Source organism: Rhinolophus hipposideros, assembly GCF_964194185.1.
Source record: "Rhinolophus hipposideros genome assembly, chromosome: 25".
Lineage (NCBI taxonomy): Eukaryota > Metazoa > Chordata > Mammalia > Chiroptera > Rhinolophidae > Rhinolophus > Rhinolophus hipposideros.
In genome coordinates, this window is record NC_138071.1 from 21,755,937 (window position 1) to 21,773,971 (window position 18,035).

The 18,035-nt window shown below is 38.0% G+C and overlaps 1 protein-coding gene across 7 annotated transcripts in view; it reads right to left on the reverse strand.

Moving 5' to 3' along the window:
* BRAF (B-Raf proto-oncogene, serine/threonine kinase) overlaps nucleotides 1–18,035 on the reverse strand; it is a 119,381-nt gene that overhangs the window by 75,473 nt on the left and 25,873 nt on the right. For all 7 annotated transcript variants that reach the window (XM_081038632.1, XM_081038636.1, XM_081038635.1 and 4 more), the window contains exon 2: nucleotides 7,229–7,330. In XM_081038632.1, the coding sequence (XP_080894758.1) occupies nucleotides 7,229–7,312 (84 nt within the window). In that variant the 5' untranslated portion in view covers nucleotides 7,313–7,330. The remainder of the gene's footprint in view (nucleotides 1–7,228; nucleotides 7,331–18,035) is intronic.

An 18,035-nucleotide genomic window follows, 5' to 3' on the forward strand; every position in this document is an offset into this window, starting at 1 on the left:
GCTTGGCTCACTTCACCCCATTATCCTTGTTGCGTTCAATATGGACTAAAGGCATTTATGTCCATTCCACCTTCGAGATCCAGAGAAATACTACGGTTCTTTACAAGAGTTCCAAATGATGACAAGATCTCAATTTGGAACCTCCCACATCCCTGTGTATACACACTTATCCCATCTTCTTTGTTTCCCCCCTTCTTCTGCTTTCCCCTCTTCCCCCTGCCCCCAGACTCTGGTTCAAGCTGTTGTTTCTCAGTCTCAGTCTAGTTGTGTAGGACACAGCTCTTGTGCTTCCCCCTGGCTGAGGCAGTCGGTCGCCAGTCCGCAGCAACCCATGGCAGTTCACGCCAAACTCTGGCTGCTCACGGCAGCCCAGCTCCAGGGAGCGCCATTGTTCACAGTCTTAGCTGTAGAGGGCACAGCTCACTGGCCCATGTGGGAATCGAACCAGAGACCTCAGCATTAGGAGCACAGCGCTCCAACCACCTGAGCCACTGGGCCAGCGGGTCAGCCCTATCACATCGTCTTGTTTCCTTTTCACTACCACATTAATCTGCTTATGGTCAACATTATTGCCTTAAGGTTTCTCAGATTTGGGTCTTTGTTATCTTACTTCCCATGTTTTGTGGCTCACTATCTCAACAATGCCACTGACAGCATCTTAGATTCTCCGGCTCGTTCTTACTCTTTTACCAACTTGATTGTCAAATACCAGTCTTGGGTAAATTCTACCATTCAATTATTCCATTCTTTCTCTCTTCTTCATGCTTATTTCAAGAATGTTCTTTGTTTATTTCTCATGTACAGCACTTAACCACATATTGCTGGAGAAAATAATAGAACTAGGTCAATTAGTTCTATTATCAATTCACGAAACTCAGTCCTTCATGATACTGCCTGCAAAATGTTACTTACTTTTAACATAACGTTAAATTCTTTATAATATTTATTCCAACTTTTTCTATGCTTTGCTGACTCCTAACTTCATCTCCCCAAACTTTAATTCACTCGGAAAATAGCAATACCTTCGAATTTGCTCTGAAGATCACAGCTGTCACATAAAGACTTGCTTTTCTATTTTGTCTAACCAGTTCTCTACATCTTTCTCCATCCCTCTTCTTAGTGCCAGCACTGGGTGTTCCGAGCCTCTTCTACGGTGGCTTTGGTACATCGTTATCCCAATTTTCTCTTATTTCATCCAACTTTCCCTTTTTCTCGCTTTTCTTACCCTACAAATGTGAGCAAGTCCTCCTACATAAACGACATCTCAACCACCGCCACCACCATCAACAAAATTCTCTTGGTTCTTCAAGATGTTGCAGATACCAGATACTTCTTTAGGAGGCAGCTTTTCCAAAACTCAATTCCTTGTGAAATTCCTACTTATTTTTCAAAGTCTAATTCAAAGCTCGGCTTGGTAAAAATCCATAGAAGTTGTTCTTTCTCTTCACCTCCTTTAAAGGTATTAACAAATGCTTCTTTACATTTTTTCCTCGTTTGTGAAATAATTTTGTGAGGATTAAATGAGGTAATATAAGGAAAACATTACTACAGAGACTACCACATAGAAAAAGCCAATAAATATTTTTATTAGTAATAATAAGTAGTACTAGTAATTCTCGTGGTTATTACTGCCATCACTATATCACTTAGTTGAGTTCTTGAAATGATTCTACTAAACTCTAAGTTGAGGGCACAGATCATGGCATTTATTTTTGAACTAAAAAAAATCTAAAACACTTATTATTAAGATGAATCCCCAGATTCATCTACAGATTCAGTACAACATTTATCAAAATCCTAGTTGGCTCTTTTGCAGAAATGGTTAAGCTGATCTTAAAATTCACATGAAGTGCAGAGGGCTTGGAATAACCAAAACAATCTTGACAAAGAAGGACAAAGTTATAGGATTCACATTTCCTGATTTGAAAAGTTACTATAAAGCTATAGTAATCAAGACATGTGGTGTTAGAATATGAATATACATATATTAGGTTGGTACAAAAGTAATTGCGGTTTTTGCAATTATTTTTAACCTTTTAAACCACAATTACTTTTGCACCAACCTAATAGAACACCACAATAGAACTGAGAGTCCAGAAATAAAGCCTTATTTTTATGGTAAACTGATTTTGTCTTACAACAAGAACACCTGCAATAAGAACAGTTTACTGTACCTTCTCCTATCTGTGATGTTAATTACAGTTATCTTCAAGTTTTCTTCTGCTCTCTACACTGCTTCTGAGTTCCTTCTGACCATTTTGTTATCTTTCCTGTTAAAAGCTTTCGTAAAATATTTGGTTATTCTTAGATGTCTGTTCATATTTAAGAGTTAAGGACTCTTAAGATGTTACTACTACCTAAAGCAATGTATAGATTCAATGCAACCCCAATGCAAAACCAGTGTGTTTACAGAAATAGAAAAGTCCATCCTAAAATTCATATGGCCTCTCAAAGAACTCCCAAATAGCCAAAACAATCTCGAAAAAGAACAAAGTTGGAGAACTCACACTTCCTGATTCAAAACTTATTAAAAGCTCTAGTAATCAAATTAGTGTGGTACTGCCATAAAGTTAGACATACGTAATAAGAGAGCCCAGAACTAAATTCTCCCTTATACAGTCCAATGGTTTTTGACAGGGGCATTTGTCAAAATTTCCGTAGGAAAGAACTTTTCAACAAAAGGTACTGGGAAAACTGGATACGCACATGCAAAATTTGGACCCTCCCCTTACACCACATACACAAATTAACAAAATGGATCAAAGACCTAAACATAAGAACTAAAACTATAAAACTTAGGAAAAAACATAGGAAAAAGTTTCATGACATTGAATCTGGCAATGATTTTCTGGATATGACATCAAAGGCATAGGCAACAAGAGGAAAAACAGGTAAGTGGGATTCATCAAAATAAAAAGCCTTTGTATATCAAAGAACACCATCAACAGAGTGCAGCGGGAACCCACGGAATGGAAGAAAACATTCCCAAATTATCTAACTGATTAGGATTGATATTCAGGGTATATTTTCTGAATATATAAAGAATTCCTACAACTAAACAACATAAAAACAAATAACCCAATTAAAAAATGGGCAAAGGACTTTAATAGATATTGCTCCACAGAAGAAAAACAAATGTATTGGCGAGAGGCGGGGAGGGGAGACAGACCACTTCATAAGTTATATAAATGTCTAACCACTATGCTGTACAGCTGAAACTAATATGATATTGAATGTCAACTGTAATTGAAAAATTAGAAAAAAAATACAAAAGGCTAATAAGCACATGGAAAGATATTCAACATCATTAGTCATCAGGGAAATGCAAATCAAAACCATATCGTATTAAAAAACAAAACAAAGTAAGTGTTGGCAAATATGTGGAGTAATTGGAACTCTTGTGTATTGCTAGTGGGAATGTAAAATGCAGCTGCTGCAGAAAACAATATGGTAATTCATCAAAACATTAAATATAGAATTACCACATGATTCAGTTGATCCCACTTCCAGATATATACCCAAAGAAGTAAAATCAGGGACTCAAACAAGTATTTGTATATCCGTAAACAGCAGCATTATTCACAATAACCAAAAGGTGGAAACAACCAATGATGGTTATCCATCAATAGATGAATGGATAAACAAAATGTGGCGTGTGAATACACACACACACGCACACACACACAGGAATATTTTTAATGTTGAGTAGAAAGGAAATTCTGACATATACTACATGGATGAACCTTGAAGACATTATGCTAAGTGAAATAAGCCAGTCACAAAAGAACACAAATATTTTATAATTCCACTTATATGAGGTTCCTAGTGTAGTCAAATTCAGAGACAGAAAGGACAATGGTGGGTCTCAGTGGGCAATCAGCAGACCTGGCTTTTCACTGAAGGGCCTTCAAATGTCAGTACCCACAGGTCTTTTCCCTGGGCCTGGTCAGGTTTCCCAGGGAGAATACTGTCATCTCCAGCCAGGCTCCTCCTCATAATATAGCAAACAATGGTAAGGTGAATGTTTTGACTCATTTATGTTTATTGTCTGTAACCCCCTCTCTGGATTAAATTATAAGCTGCTTGAAGGTAGAGATTTTTAAGAAATTGTTATATCCTTAGAGCTTAGAAAAATATAAACATTAGCAGGCACTCAATAAATATCTGTTGAATTAATGAATCAAAGACTTATGGAGCTCTTAATATATATCAGGAATTATGCTATTTCGTAATTACCACTCAAATAACCTTCGATTACCACATGTGTGATGTTATTCCTATTTCACCAATGACGTGAGGTATAGGGAGGTTAGACACCCTCTCTGCAGATGAAGACACAGCCAGGACTCAAACATAAGGTCTGTGTGAATCACGGCTCACTCATCTTACCCACTATATTTTACTGCCTTCTACAGAGAACTTGTGTTGTGAGTCCCAAGAATAAGAATCTACATGCTAATGATATAACCTATGAGGTATGACGTGCTGTATGCTGTCCTAGTTAGATGTAATTTGACAACAAAAAAGTCTGAAGACTGTGGAGGGGGCAGGGAATCCCTGCTATAGTGAGAAATGGTTACAGATGCAAATATATTACATCTGAGTGTGTGTGTGGGGGGGAGTCTCCCACAGAGAAATGGTTGGCAGAAAAGCTGCTGGTTAAGTTGTCTAATTCTGATTAACAAAGAATTACTATTTTCTCCAAGACCATTTGCCTCTGCTTGTCCTCCACAGACATAAGTAAGACAGACAGCATGGGATATTAGAAAGTACACTAAGCAGTATTCAGAGGTATGAATTCTAGTCCTAGCACTGACTCTAACTGGTTGTGCGTTCTGGGATAAGCCATGTGAAGAAGAGAATGGTTATTTCCAGACTTCTGAGTTTATTTTAGAAATGCAAATTTACTTTCTCCTGAAATACTGCAGATTAACTTGCCCTTTAGAAAGTAATTAGCTCACTGCCTTTGAGTCCCCGCAGTACTTGCGTGTGGCCCCAGGTCAGGCTCTGGCCCAGAGCACAGGCTGCGCATGAGTGGGGCTGTCTGCCTAACTGTAAGCGACACGCAGTGCTGAGCTGCTGGGCAGGTTCCCAGGGCGCGGTGAGGACTCAGCCTTTAAAGCCCAGGACAACGTGCCCAGGGAGACGTCGGGGATCCTGGAGTCTCTGCTCCTCAGAGCCCCGCACGTTCCTGTGCCTGCCCTGTAAGGCCCAGCGGTCCTGTTGGCGTGATTAGTGAGACCCGCAGCTCCAGCTAACTGCGGCGTGCACCGCCCCTGGAGACAGATGAGAAAAGAGCCCTGGCCCTGGCTAGTTTAAGGGCGTGGTGTACTTGACAGGAACTGACTTCGCTCTTGAGGTGCATAAACTTATCTGCACCTCAGGTGTAGCTGCGTCCTTTTTACAAAAAGTACCATTTAGGGCCAACTGTTTATTTGGATACCGTTCCAAGTGTGGGGCTAAGAGTGAACGTGCCCCAGTGAGCCTGAACAGCTTAAACAGCGCCGCTGTGAAGGTTAGATTCTGCGCATCACGGGGCACGACACAGGCACCTACAGAAGTACATAAAGCTTCGTAAGCCAGAGTCTAGGTGATGGACAATGCCTTCCTCACTGGGCATAGGGGACATGAGCGTCAGTTCTCAGGCAGCATGTGAAAGGCAAGGATGTCCAGTGCAGCGGGAAGCGCTTTGGCACTTAATGACTGGCGGCCCCAAGTTCACAGGGCTCCCAGGAAATTAAGGGGATGAGCGCCAGTTCAGGAGGATTGCCCCCTCAGGCTTTTAAATGTGGACTGAGGGTAACAGCACCTGCCTCATGTCAGGGTGTGGGGAGTGACTGACTAGCTAGGGTCCTTAAAACAGGGCTGGTCCAGCGATCACCCAGGAAATTCAAGCTGCCCGTTAATCCCCACATGCTACATACTATTGAAGTGCAATAGGATAGAGTTGTGTGTAATCTCTTTACACAGTCGTGCATCTAGTCCTTGCCATTAGTTATTGCACAGAAATTATAAAGACCAGTGAACCAGACATGCGGACTGATAGGCAAATTGGCCTACACAATGAGAAAACAGAAGGTACACCAACTGGAATAGTCAAATAGTTCAATGGTGTAATTAAAGTAATCGAATAAAGGTTCAAATATATTTTTTCAATATATTAATTTCTTTCAAGTCATGTTCAGGCAAGGTGCTGTTTTGAAAAAACCACTATTAGCTTAGTCCACAGATATAAGTCATCAAAAGTTACCCAAGGTAATTTTGATGTTGAATGAAGCTTTAAACAATAAAAATCATTTTAAATGTACGTCTCAAAGCAAATGATATAGTTAGAGCCTCCACACTTGTAAACTAAACATTCTGACACAAATCCACAAAATAAAGTTGGCAACATTGAAAAATAAAAAAAATTAACTAGATTATTAAATTAGCAATTTAGGAGTCTGGCAATCCATGCCTGAAAGTCTCTGGCATTTGAAGGCAAATGGTAACCTGATCACTTGTAATTTAGGGTTAGGTCCTTGCATGACTAGTGATGATAGCTGGAACCAGCTTTGCTAGGGACAGTGTAGCTAAGCAGTGTAGGCTATGGAGCCCGACTGCCCAGGTCCCACCCAAGGGCTCGCTGTGGGACCTGAGTGATTTACGTAACGAAACTAATGCCGAGGAAGCTTATCTGTGATTATAACAGTAACTACTACCTCATAGTATTAAGAGCCATGACAAACTCTATCAATTTACAGTGATGCTCCAGGCTTGATACAAAAGCCTCAAAGCACTATTAAACCATCACGCTAAGCAATTTTGAGCTACTTAAATATTGTAAACTTTCCCTGAAAGGAAGCAAAAACCAATTCGGGGGAGATCTGTTCTAGAATAAAGATATTTTACAAAATTCTCCCCGTTTTCTAACATGGTAACTAGTTTGCTGACCTCCACAGCAGAATGCTTTCTCTTCTTTTTTAATGATTTTTTTTTTAACCAGAGTAATATTTTGAAGTTTAGATATGATTCTTTCTTTAGTTTTGACATTCTCCAAATTACAAATACTACACATTTCTAACAAGTGAAACAAGATGAAGCATAGTAAAGACAATGTTAATTCTTCCCTCTTCCCATTATCTATTTCTAATCCTATCCCCTAAAATTACCATTATCAGTACAAATGCTTTTTATAGGTTCATTTTTTTCTTTTCAGAATTACTAGATATGATACTCAAAAACTCACCTCCAGATATATTGATGGTGGATTATGCTCTCCACCAAATTTGTCCAATAGGGCCTCTATATGTTCCTGTGTCAACTTAATCATTTGTTTGATATTCCACACCTAAAAAATATTTAAAAACAATTTAAATAAAATCACTTAGAATAGGAATTAGAAATACTTTAACATTTCTATTAAAATATTGCAGTAACTGCCAGCATTCCTTGAAATTTAGAGCTAGGAGACCTTAGAGATCATTTAGTATAGTGGTTTTTCCCTCTATTAAACATTAAAACATTGTTTTCTACACTAGTAATACAATATATTAATACAAAAATTCAAATAAGACACAAGTATTCAGAATAAACGATGAAAATCTCTTTTCACTTTCCCCACATTCCTGGGCCCCCCAAGAAGGCAAGTGCTGTTTCTAGTTTGGTATGTATCCTTCCACATCTCCTTTCTACTCAAGTAAAAACCATGAATACATATATAGAATATAAAATACATATAATCAAATATAATATATAAAAATACTTTTAAGACTTTTTTTCACTGAACAACATGCCTCCGAACTTTTTCCATGTCAATACATATATATTTCGCTCCTTTTAAATAGTTATAGAAGCATCCTTTTAAACGGTTATAATAAGTATAAATACATTCGTTTCATAATAATGTTATGACACTGTAAATTCCTATGACGTTCGAACTTCAGTGGTAACCTAAGGTTAGGTGGACATAAATAATTTTAGGAGAATTAATTTCTAGATCCCTAACATCTATTTGTATTCTTCCCAATCAATCTGCTTAAAAACTAGTTCTCGTTTTTTCCTCTACGTTTAAAATTGCTCCTTTGTAAATGCCTACTTTATAAAAGAGTGTTCTCATCCAACTCAAATCCTACTAGTAAGTAAGGTGTATTGATCTCTGATGTAGAAACTCCAAAGTACCTAACAAACAAGACACAAAGGAAAATCCCTTAAGAGAAAAGTGGGGGGAAATTAAGAGCAAGACCTTAGTTTATCAATGAAACAAAATTTTGGCAAGGCTCCAAGTCTTATCATTTATCCAGCCAACCAGACTACAATTCATAAGTTTTGTGGTTATAATACAGGTGCATATTACATGTTTATTTTAAGGTAAATAAAAAGTGAGATTTTTTTCTTGATGAAAAATAAGTACAATTTATCGGAGTGGTTTACAAATCATACTATGTGGTAGATTACTCTCTTATAAATCTAAATCTTCAGTTTTAATGTGTGACCAAAAATGTATTTAACATAAATATAATATACACTAGAAACTATGACCTTTTAAACTACTTAAAATTATAATGAAAAATGTGAGAAAATTTAAACATGTACAAGAGGAAAAAGCAAGCAAAGGGGTTTAGGATCCCTGGTTTATTTAATAATTTCCTTACTAGAGGATATTTAAATTATTCCATTTTTCTCAACTCTAAACAATGCTTCAATCAATAGTTCTGAACTGCCTTTCTGGGCAAAGGTGCAAGTTTTCCTTTTCAATATCACAGCAAAGGATTCCTGGATTGAAGGACATGCCCATTTAAAAACCTCGTAAATACGCCAAACGGCCTTCCAAAAGAAAAAAATTCCAAGTCATACTCCTATTCACAGGGCATGAGTCCACCTGTTCCTCACAATCCCCCACCAGGACTGGGTATTGACAAACTTCTGAACTTTTGCCAATCTGAAGGGAAAAGGTGATCTTGTTTTAATTTGTATTTCCCAGAAAGTTGAGCATTTTTCATACTTACTGGGCGTCTAAATTTCTTTTTGGAAAATTCCCTATGCATCTTCTTTCCCCCTTCTATTTTCTTTGTCTTGTTGACCCGCAGATACCCTTTATTCTGGGTATTCATCCTTATTCTCTACAAATGTTGCAGTCTTTCCTTATTTTTCCCTTTATGTCTCTTTGGTCATATAAAGTCTTGCTACTCAAAGTATGGTCCATAGACCACGAGCAGCATAACCTTCTGGAAGTTTTTCAGAGTATTAGAATCACAGGCCCTATCTCAGGCCTACTGAACTTTAAATGATTCATATTAAAGTTTGAGAAGAAATGACATAAGTTTAAAATTTTTGCGACAGTCAGATATTGCAGTATTTCCCTTTATGGCTCCTTGGCTAACTTCTCATATCCCCCAAGAGTAGCAGATGTCTTCTTTTTCTCTAGGCATACTTACTCGCCAGGTGACCTTATCCAATCTTGTGATTTTATATGTCAAATATGGACTGAGAAAGCCCGAATTTTTAAGTCCACCTTTGTCCTCTCAACTTCATAATCTTTTTGTCCAAGTGCCTACTGAATATTTTTTTTCATTTTATGTTTCCCCCTTCTTTTGACCCCCCTCCCACTTCGGTTCAAGCTGTTGTTTCTCAGTCTAGTCGTGTAGGAGACAGCTCCCTGGTCCATGCTGGTATTATGAGCCTCCTCCCCCCCTCCCCCAAATACCCCTCCCCACAGTTGGTCACCCACTCACCGGCCGCTCATGGCAGCACACAGTAGCCCAGGGCAGCCTGCGGCAGCACACAGCAGCCCAGCTCCAGGGAGAGCAGTTATTCACAATCTCAACTGTAGAGGGCGCAGCTTACTTGCCCATGTGGGAATCGAACTGGCGACCTGGGCGTTAGGAGCACGGTGCTCCAACCACCTGAGTCAATAGGCTGGCCCTACTGAATATTTCTACTAATAGGCACCTCAAACCTAACAAAATTTAACTTCTGGTCTATTCAGTGATTCTTTCCAATCCAGTAAATTAAGGACTCTATCACCCACAGTCTTTTTTTTTTCCTAAAGCTCCATAGACAAAACTCATATGCAGTTAGGATGAAAAACGTTTCCTCCAAGGGATGGGAGAGAAGAAGGGGAGAAAAGGGAAAAAAAAGATTAGAGATGGGGAATGAGTATGGGGAAAAGTGGAGATGGAGGTGATCAGAATGAAATTTTCTTGCTGGGGAGAAGAAAATGATGGCTGGTTAAATAGGGCAGGGCCACACCATGAATGTCTGGAAATCATTTTTCTTATCTCCCCAAACAAAAGTAATTTTATATCCAAAGAATAAAGAAAAATCACTATGAGCCCTGGTTAAAATTAGAGAAGATGAATCTTGGAGAGAAAATTCTTTCAGATTTCCCCAGAAGAGTAAAAGAAAGAATTTTGATTAACACTTATAAAAGAGAGATATAAAAAAGATATTATAAAATAGAATAAGATACTGTAAAGCTAACAGTAGATACATAGTTTTGGCCTTAAAATGCTTTCTTGGAAAAACAAGAAAATCTGTTACAACAATCCTGAAAGGGAAATGAAAGAATTAAAAACAAAAACAAAAAAATCAAGAAAGGAACCACATTTCATGCCCTGTTTTGATTTCTTCAATAGACCACAGCAATTACAACCTGGCAATTAACAATTGATCATTTCTAGTGACATTACAAATGGCCAAATTCCTTCTCCAAAAAAAAGGTTAAAATTTTTTTTAAAGCCTAGCTCAGAAGACACCTATATTAAAATATAAATGCAGACATACTATGGAAGGAACTGAAGAGCAACAACGGCACAAAAAACAACAGCTACTGGCTCCCTTCTTCCCAGAAAGAAGGCATTGGTTCCAGATTATTATGATTAGTGTCTATCAAACCTTTAAAGAAAATACATTGTCGATTATTAACTGATGATTGAGTATTAAAAATCTTCAAAATTCATTTTATGAAGCCAGCAAAATCCAGATGCCAAACTTGCAAAGATAATCACCCCAAAAAAGATAAAATGAAACTATAAAATAATCCAATCTGTAAGGAAAGACAAACTCTTAAACATAAATTAGGACCCTATATATTTTTTAATGCAAGGATAGTCATTCATTAGGAATCCAGATATATAATACTTAATAGGTCAAGGGAGGAAATTACAGGACTAATCTAATAGATGCCAGAAAACAAATGATTATTACCAAAGGTGATAGTAGTAATAATAATAATGACAATGATAATGATAATGATAATAATAAAAAAGAGAGACATGGTCTTACATTTTAAAGAAGATTTTTAAAAGAATCACTGTACTGAAAGCAAGAAGACTAGAGCATCAGTCATTCAGGGGAAAATCTGAATTCCTGTAAAATACAAAACAAATATAATCACCTTGACAGGGAAATCAAAGCTAATAAATTATAGACCAAAATATAAGGTGAAGTTTCTACTGAGATAACTCTAGAAAATCTACAAGCTTAAAGACCACACGTGTGAAAAAGAAACATGAGTAAATTATAAATATCTGAATTTTGAATCACACAGTCATTAAAATAAAACCTCAGTTGAAATAACAGATGAGAGCTGAAGAGAGAATTAAGAACTAGAAGGTGATTCCTTGGACAAAGGGAAGCAGTGAATAGAGAAATAGTGGTGAATCTGGGATATATTTTAGAAGAGAACATAAGACTCACTGATAGATTAGACATGAGGGGTGACAGAAAAATAAGAATCAAGGCTGACTCCAAAATTTTGGTGTAAGCAACAAAGCGGGCAGTGATGTCATTTATTGAAGACGGGAATGATGAGGGAAGGACATACACATTATTTCACCAATGAGAGAGGTTGATGAAATGACCAAAGAGGCAGCTGGCTAAGCATTTTAAAACTCAGGAGGACATACATTTAAGTGTCACAGCATACCAATAAGCAGATCTCCAGGGGAGTTTGGCAAAGAAGACGCGACCCTAGAGTCTACCAATACTTGGAGGATTGGTAAGGAAAAGGGACCACAAAAATGGTTGAGAAGAAGCAGACATTGAGGTAGGAGAAAAACTATTCAGTGCGGAAAACTTACTGGATAAGAATAGGAACAAGAAATAGTGGAGAGAAGACACCACAAAGGACGAGATTTATGTATCTGCACATATTGGGTGATCACAGTCCTACATGTTTCCATATGTATTAGGGCTGGAGATAACAGGGCACGTTTGCAGGCTAAAGAGAAAATCCAAGAAAGGCAGAACTGCTGACGTGGAGAGAGATACTAACTGCAGGAAAGACGCTCTAGAGACTGTAAGAGGAGATGGAACCTGAGTGCCAAGAAGAGGCATTAGACTGTCAGGGAAGGTCTCTGATAACAAGTGAAAGGCAGACAGAGAACATGAAGACAAATGCAGATAGGTTTGTAGATGTGGTGGTGAGAAGAGAGCTGCGTCTCATTTCTCAACAAAGTTTGAGATGAGGTCCACAGACGAGAGTGGGAGCTGAGAGGTGTGCATGAGAGGAAATGCAGTCTTAATAGGGAAAGTGAGGCAGCAGCAGCATGGCCGGACAGCGACGAAGCCCTGTTGCGGATTATGACGTACATTTAAAGCAGTACATTCAACGCCTGAGTGCAGACAGAGAGGCAGTGGGTAGTTAGTGTTCTGTCCGGCCCGTAAAATCATGGGGCATAGGGACTGGAGAGTCAAGAATATTAGTAATTCTTAGTCACTCCTCACTAACATCTTGGTTCTGAAGTCTGTGGGTTGTGAAGGAATAGTTTCACTGGAAAAGGCGGAAGTACTACAATCAAGGGACAGACAGGTGTCTGGAACCAATTTAAGGTTAGGAAGAGGGTGAGGATTTCAGAGTTTGTTGATCCCAGTTCCACAGCTGCTTTGGCTAGGTAGAGAGAAACATAAAAATAGGGAAGTGGTATTCATGAAATCAATAAGCAGAAAATATCCTGAGTTCGAGTTAAATTTAGAAGTTAACCTAAAATGGATTAGGGGATCAAAAAATTTTTTCTGGCTAATTTAAGAGTGGGTAAACCCTAAAGTTTCTGAGGTTCTCGGAGAAAAAAAACCCAAACAAAACAGCACCACAAATAAACTAATTTAAGTTGTCCATAAAATCATCCACTACATTTACTTAACTTTAAAAAATTCAAGAACTACTCACCACTGATATTCAAATGGGTCTTCAGTAAATAGATCATTTTGGTCACATACATGTAACTTAATGGAATGGAACTGTCTTTGGAGCAGGCATAAAACTGAATGGAAATGTCGATGTGTATCATGGGAAACAACAGGAAGCCCTGTAGATTTAGGACTCTCAATGGCAAATCCTTTTACACATCTTAACAATATATCACGTTTCCTGCCTTTTGGCATAACCCCTCCAGTCCTAATTTTCTTTCATTGTAATCTCTTATCCCAAGTCACTCAGTTCTCCAAAACTCTAGGGCACCATTCCACAGAACCATATCCCACAGCACTAAAATCAAAGATTTGTGAGAAAATACTGTCATAAGGAAATAACTGGGGCATAATGGCTTATTAGGACTATAAGCTCAGTTAAGGTGAGACCTACACCCCATTGATAAAAGTTCTAATTCGTAGCAGCTAGGTAGGGAGGGACACTAGCATGAAGCCAGTAGTTTATAGGTGCTGGCTGCATGAAAATATTAAAAGCTCTATATTCTGGGTAAGCTCAGAATAGACTGATGGAATCACATTCGAGAGAGTTCAACTGAGGTCAGAGCAGTAACAGGGTACAGATAAGATCAGAGAACTAGGAGTCACCTTAGTCAAGATATTTTCTTTCTTTCTCAACTGGAGTTCCACGAGAGAATTAAGTTATATTGCCCAAGGCATCCAGTGTAAGTAATGAATTATCTTCTCTCCAATGTTGTCTAGAATGGTACAGGTACTTCTAAGGCTCTCTAGGCAGGCAGTAAAAATGTATGTTCACTAGTTTTTTTAGGTGTTTTTTAATAAACCCTAAAATAACAAATAATATTTTGTAAAGAACATTTCATGTAAGGATACAACGTTACCATAGACACTTGGGAAAAATATCACCTGGGTATTTCATTTGCTTTATGTGCTTTTCCTCTTTCAAAATAATATGCTGTCAGTTTTCAAGACTTCCAATTTCTCCATCAATATAAGATCTCTCCAGATTCTGATTCCATTTGTCCTATGCCACATACTCTAATAACAAATGAGTGATAGGAACACTATGCTATAATTATTGTACCAATCTTATATACTGCATACTTTGTACCAGGCGCTCTTTATGTACTTTGTGTATATTAAACTTGTTCAACTTCTCCCGACAACTCACAATGAGGTTGAAACTATTACAGATGAGGGAAGAGAGAGGTAACAAAACAAAACAAAGCTTGGCCCAGGTCAGACAGCTAATAAGTGGCAGAACTACTCTTACATACTGCATGGTCTATGTCTCTATGAGAAGTAGAAAAACTCCATCATCAGGCATTCTAACCAAGACAGCTGACACTTTACACGCTCCATGACAGAAGGCAGGTGAGAACTTTGAGACAGTAATTAGAATTTAAGTAAAAGTGGATCAATGCATATTCATTCCTTTATTGAATAAATATTTAATGAGAGCCTACTATGTGCCAGGATTCTAGGCAATAAAGACTGTGCAATTAAACTGAAGTCCCTGACCTCACGGAGCATACATTCTAGTTGAGGGAAGGCATGCACTTTAAAAAACAGAATACAGAGTATCTCAGAACACAGCTCTGATAAAAGTTGTAAAGAACAATAGAGCTGGGAAGCAGGAGGAGGTAGGTGGCTATTAAGTATGGAGTGTGGTCGGACGTGAAGGTCTCACTGACAGATGGCGTATGAACAAGACCTGCGGGAGTGCACCACCCAGCTTGCCACGCAGGCATGTAAAGAAGAAACCAGACAGGAGACGCATGCAAAGGCATTGAGGTAGGAGCAAGCCTGGTGTGTGTGACAGGCTGACTGTATTTATGGGCCTGATTAATGGCTTCCCTCTGCCTTAGAACTTTGTAGTCCCTTTCCACTCCAACCTTGGGCTTCTCCAAGAGACCTGCTTTGGGCAACAGAATATTAGCAAACATGAGCCAGGCAGAGGCTTCCAATGCAAATGCATGCTTCTTCCTGCCCTCTTGCACAACTGAACTTGCTCGCTCTTACACCTTGGCCTTGTTATGAGAACATGCTTGGGCTAGCCTGCGAGAACCAAGCTGTGTCATCATGTCCATGCTAGACCGGCCAGCCTGCCTAGAACCAGCAGATGTCACAGAAACATAAGAGCGCCTAGCCACGGTTAGCTCAGCCCAGAGGATCCTGCTCACAGACTCAGAGTGGTTGTTTTAAGCACTAAGCACTAGAAGAGTTTGGTTTCAGTGTCCATGGCACAGAACACCAGAAGGACAGGTTCCTTGTAGATGGCATGAAGACTAGGAAGGTAGCTGGCTACAAACATGCCCATCTAATCAAAGCTTCACAGTGAATTGGAAAGCCCAGATAAAAAGACTCAAGTTGAGTAACACTGGAAAATAAACACATCAAAGAAATATCCATAAGCAAGAGGTATCCAATTTTCCTACTCTGATCATGCAGGCTAGGTGACTAGTCCTAGTCAATGTGTTATGAATAGAAACAACCTGTACTATTTAAGAAAACTGATTCTTAAAAATCTGATCAGCAATAATCCTTGTAATTCAAGTATTTATAATCAAGTTATCAAGTATTAAAAAATAGGGGAGTAAAAACTTTTAACACAAGGAGGAAACTTTCACAGAAACTTGATTTATTCAATAGATCTCATGTAATAGATTTAACCAAAAGATGAGAGAGAGAGAGAAGGGGAAAGGGAACAGAAGAGTAACGATCATTGTATGTAATTCTCCACATCTGAGCATGGAAGGGCAATGATCAACATCTGAGTAGAGATTAAAAGACAGATAATCAAAGGCTTGTTCTGGTCCTGAGAGTGTAGGAGAAGATACCAGAAGCAGGGCATTTGGGTAATATTCCCTAACAGGAGTTACACACCTGCCACAATAGGGATTACACACCTGTCACAAAGCAAAGTTATGATAATGATGGAGAATTTAAAACTATTCTGACACCTGTTGAAAGTCTTATTCTGTTTATAGTAAACTTTTAAGGTGACTTTCTTCAATCAAAAAAATTGAAGTTGATAATTCTTTCCTTTACATACTTAAGGAATCCATTGTGATAAATAAAAATATACCCTTTTCTATGAGTTATGATTTGAAGATGTGCATGCTTATTTGACATTAACTTTAAAAATTTTTAAATAAACAGATTTCAAAATAACATTCAAAACTACATTTTAAAATTGTATGCTAAAACTTGAAAAAATGTTCTTCTGTTACTTTCTCATTAATATTAGTCTATTTATGAGAGTTCTTAACTAACAGTAAAAGGCCCTACCTGAAAGCATACACAGCTCCCAGGCTCCAGGTAACCTTAGCATCAGAAGTCATTACACGGAGCTCTCTTTACTTGCAAGTCCTAGTGAGATCGTCCTTCTGACCGAGGCAACTAGAGAAAAAGACTTTAGTCTGTCTTCCAACTAGACTGCTGTTAAGTTTTGTTTTCCTGAACATAGCTAAAGCAAAAAAAGAGATAAGAGAACCACAAAGAGTAATTCTATGCCTCATTGTAAACCTATATGACTTTTATTCCCTAGTCAGAGTAGTTCTCCTAATATTGAAACTATCCAGCAAACAATTCAGTTACTCAACATACAAAGAACCAGGAAAATGCCTGACCTCCATGGAAAAGACAAAAGATACTAACCCCAAGATGACCCAGGTGTTGAAGTTATCTGACAAAAACTTTAGAGCAGCTATAATAAAAATGCTTCCAGAAGCAATCAAAAATACTCTTGAAACCAATGGAAAACTAGAGGGTCTTAGGAAAGCAACACAAGACAGGAGAACAAGGGGGGATTTTAGAACTAAAAGTTACAATAGAATTTTAAAAACTCAATGGATCTAGTTTTGCTAGATCACAAAATGAGGAATCAGTGAACATGAAGACAGATCAATAGAAATTATCCAATCTGAACAGCAGGAAGAAAAGGGATTACAATAAAAAACACACACAGAATCTCAGGATTTTATGGTTCAACAATAATAAGTCACCGAACTTCTAAAAGAGAGGAAAGCAATATAAAATATTTGAAGAAATACTGGTTGGAATCTTCCCAAATTTCACAAAACACAAAACTACAGATTTGTTAAGATCAGTTAATCCCCACATAGATAAATACACAGGAACACACACCACTAAGTGTTCAAAATGAAAGACAAAGAAATTATCTTGAAAGCAGACAGAGAAAAATGACACATAAACTACAGAGGAACGACATTTCGGATGACTAGCAATTTTTCATCAGAAACCATGAAAACCAAAAAGAAGTAGCCCGTTTTAAACTGCTGAAAGAACTGTTAACCTAAAATTCTATATCCAGTGAAACTATCTTTCAGCAACAAAGTAAAACAAAGATATGTTAAGATAAAATAAAACTAAGAGAATTTGCTACCATCAGATCTGCTCTAAAAGAACTGCTAAATGAAATTTTTCACACAGAAAAGAAATGACATCAAAAGGAAACGTGGATGAGCAGGAAAGAAGAGCAACAGAAATGGTAAATATCTAGGTAAATATAATACATTGTTCTTCTCTTACATTCTTTAAATATGTTAATAGTTGAAAGGAAAATTTACAACGTTACCTAATAGGGCTTTCAATGAAGGAAAATGTACTATGCAAGACAACAATAACAGAAAGAGGAGGAGGATAAAGAGATCTACAAGGTTTGATCAAGAAATACGGTGAATGTTTAAATTAAAAAGAAAAATGATTACAGTAGAAGACACATTGCCATTAATCCCTCTCAAAATATTCCCCCCCACCCACTATGAACACACTTATCCCATCGTTCTTGCCACTTTCTGAAGCAGTTCCGGAAGTCCTCTTTTGTGAGTGTCTTTAGTTGTGCTGTCGTGGCTGCCTCGATG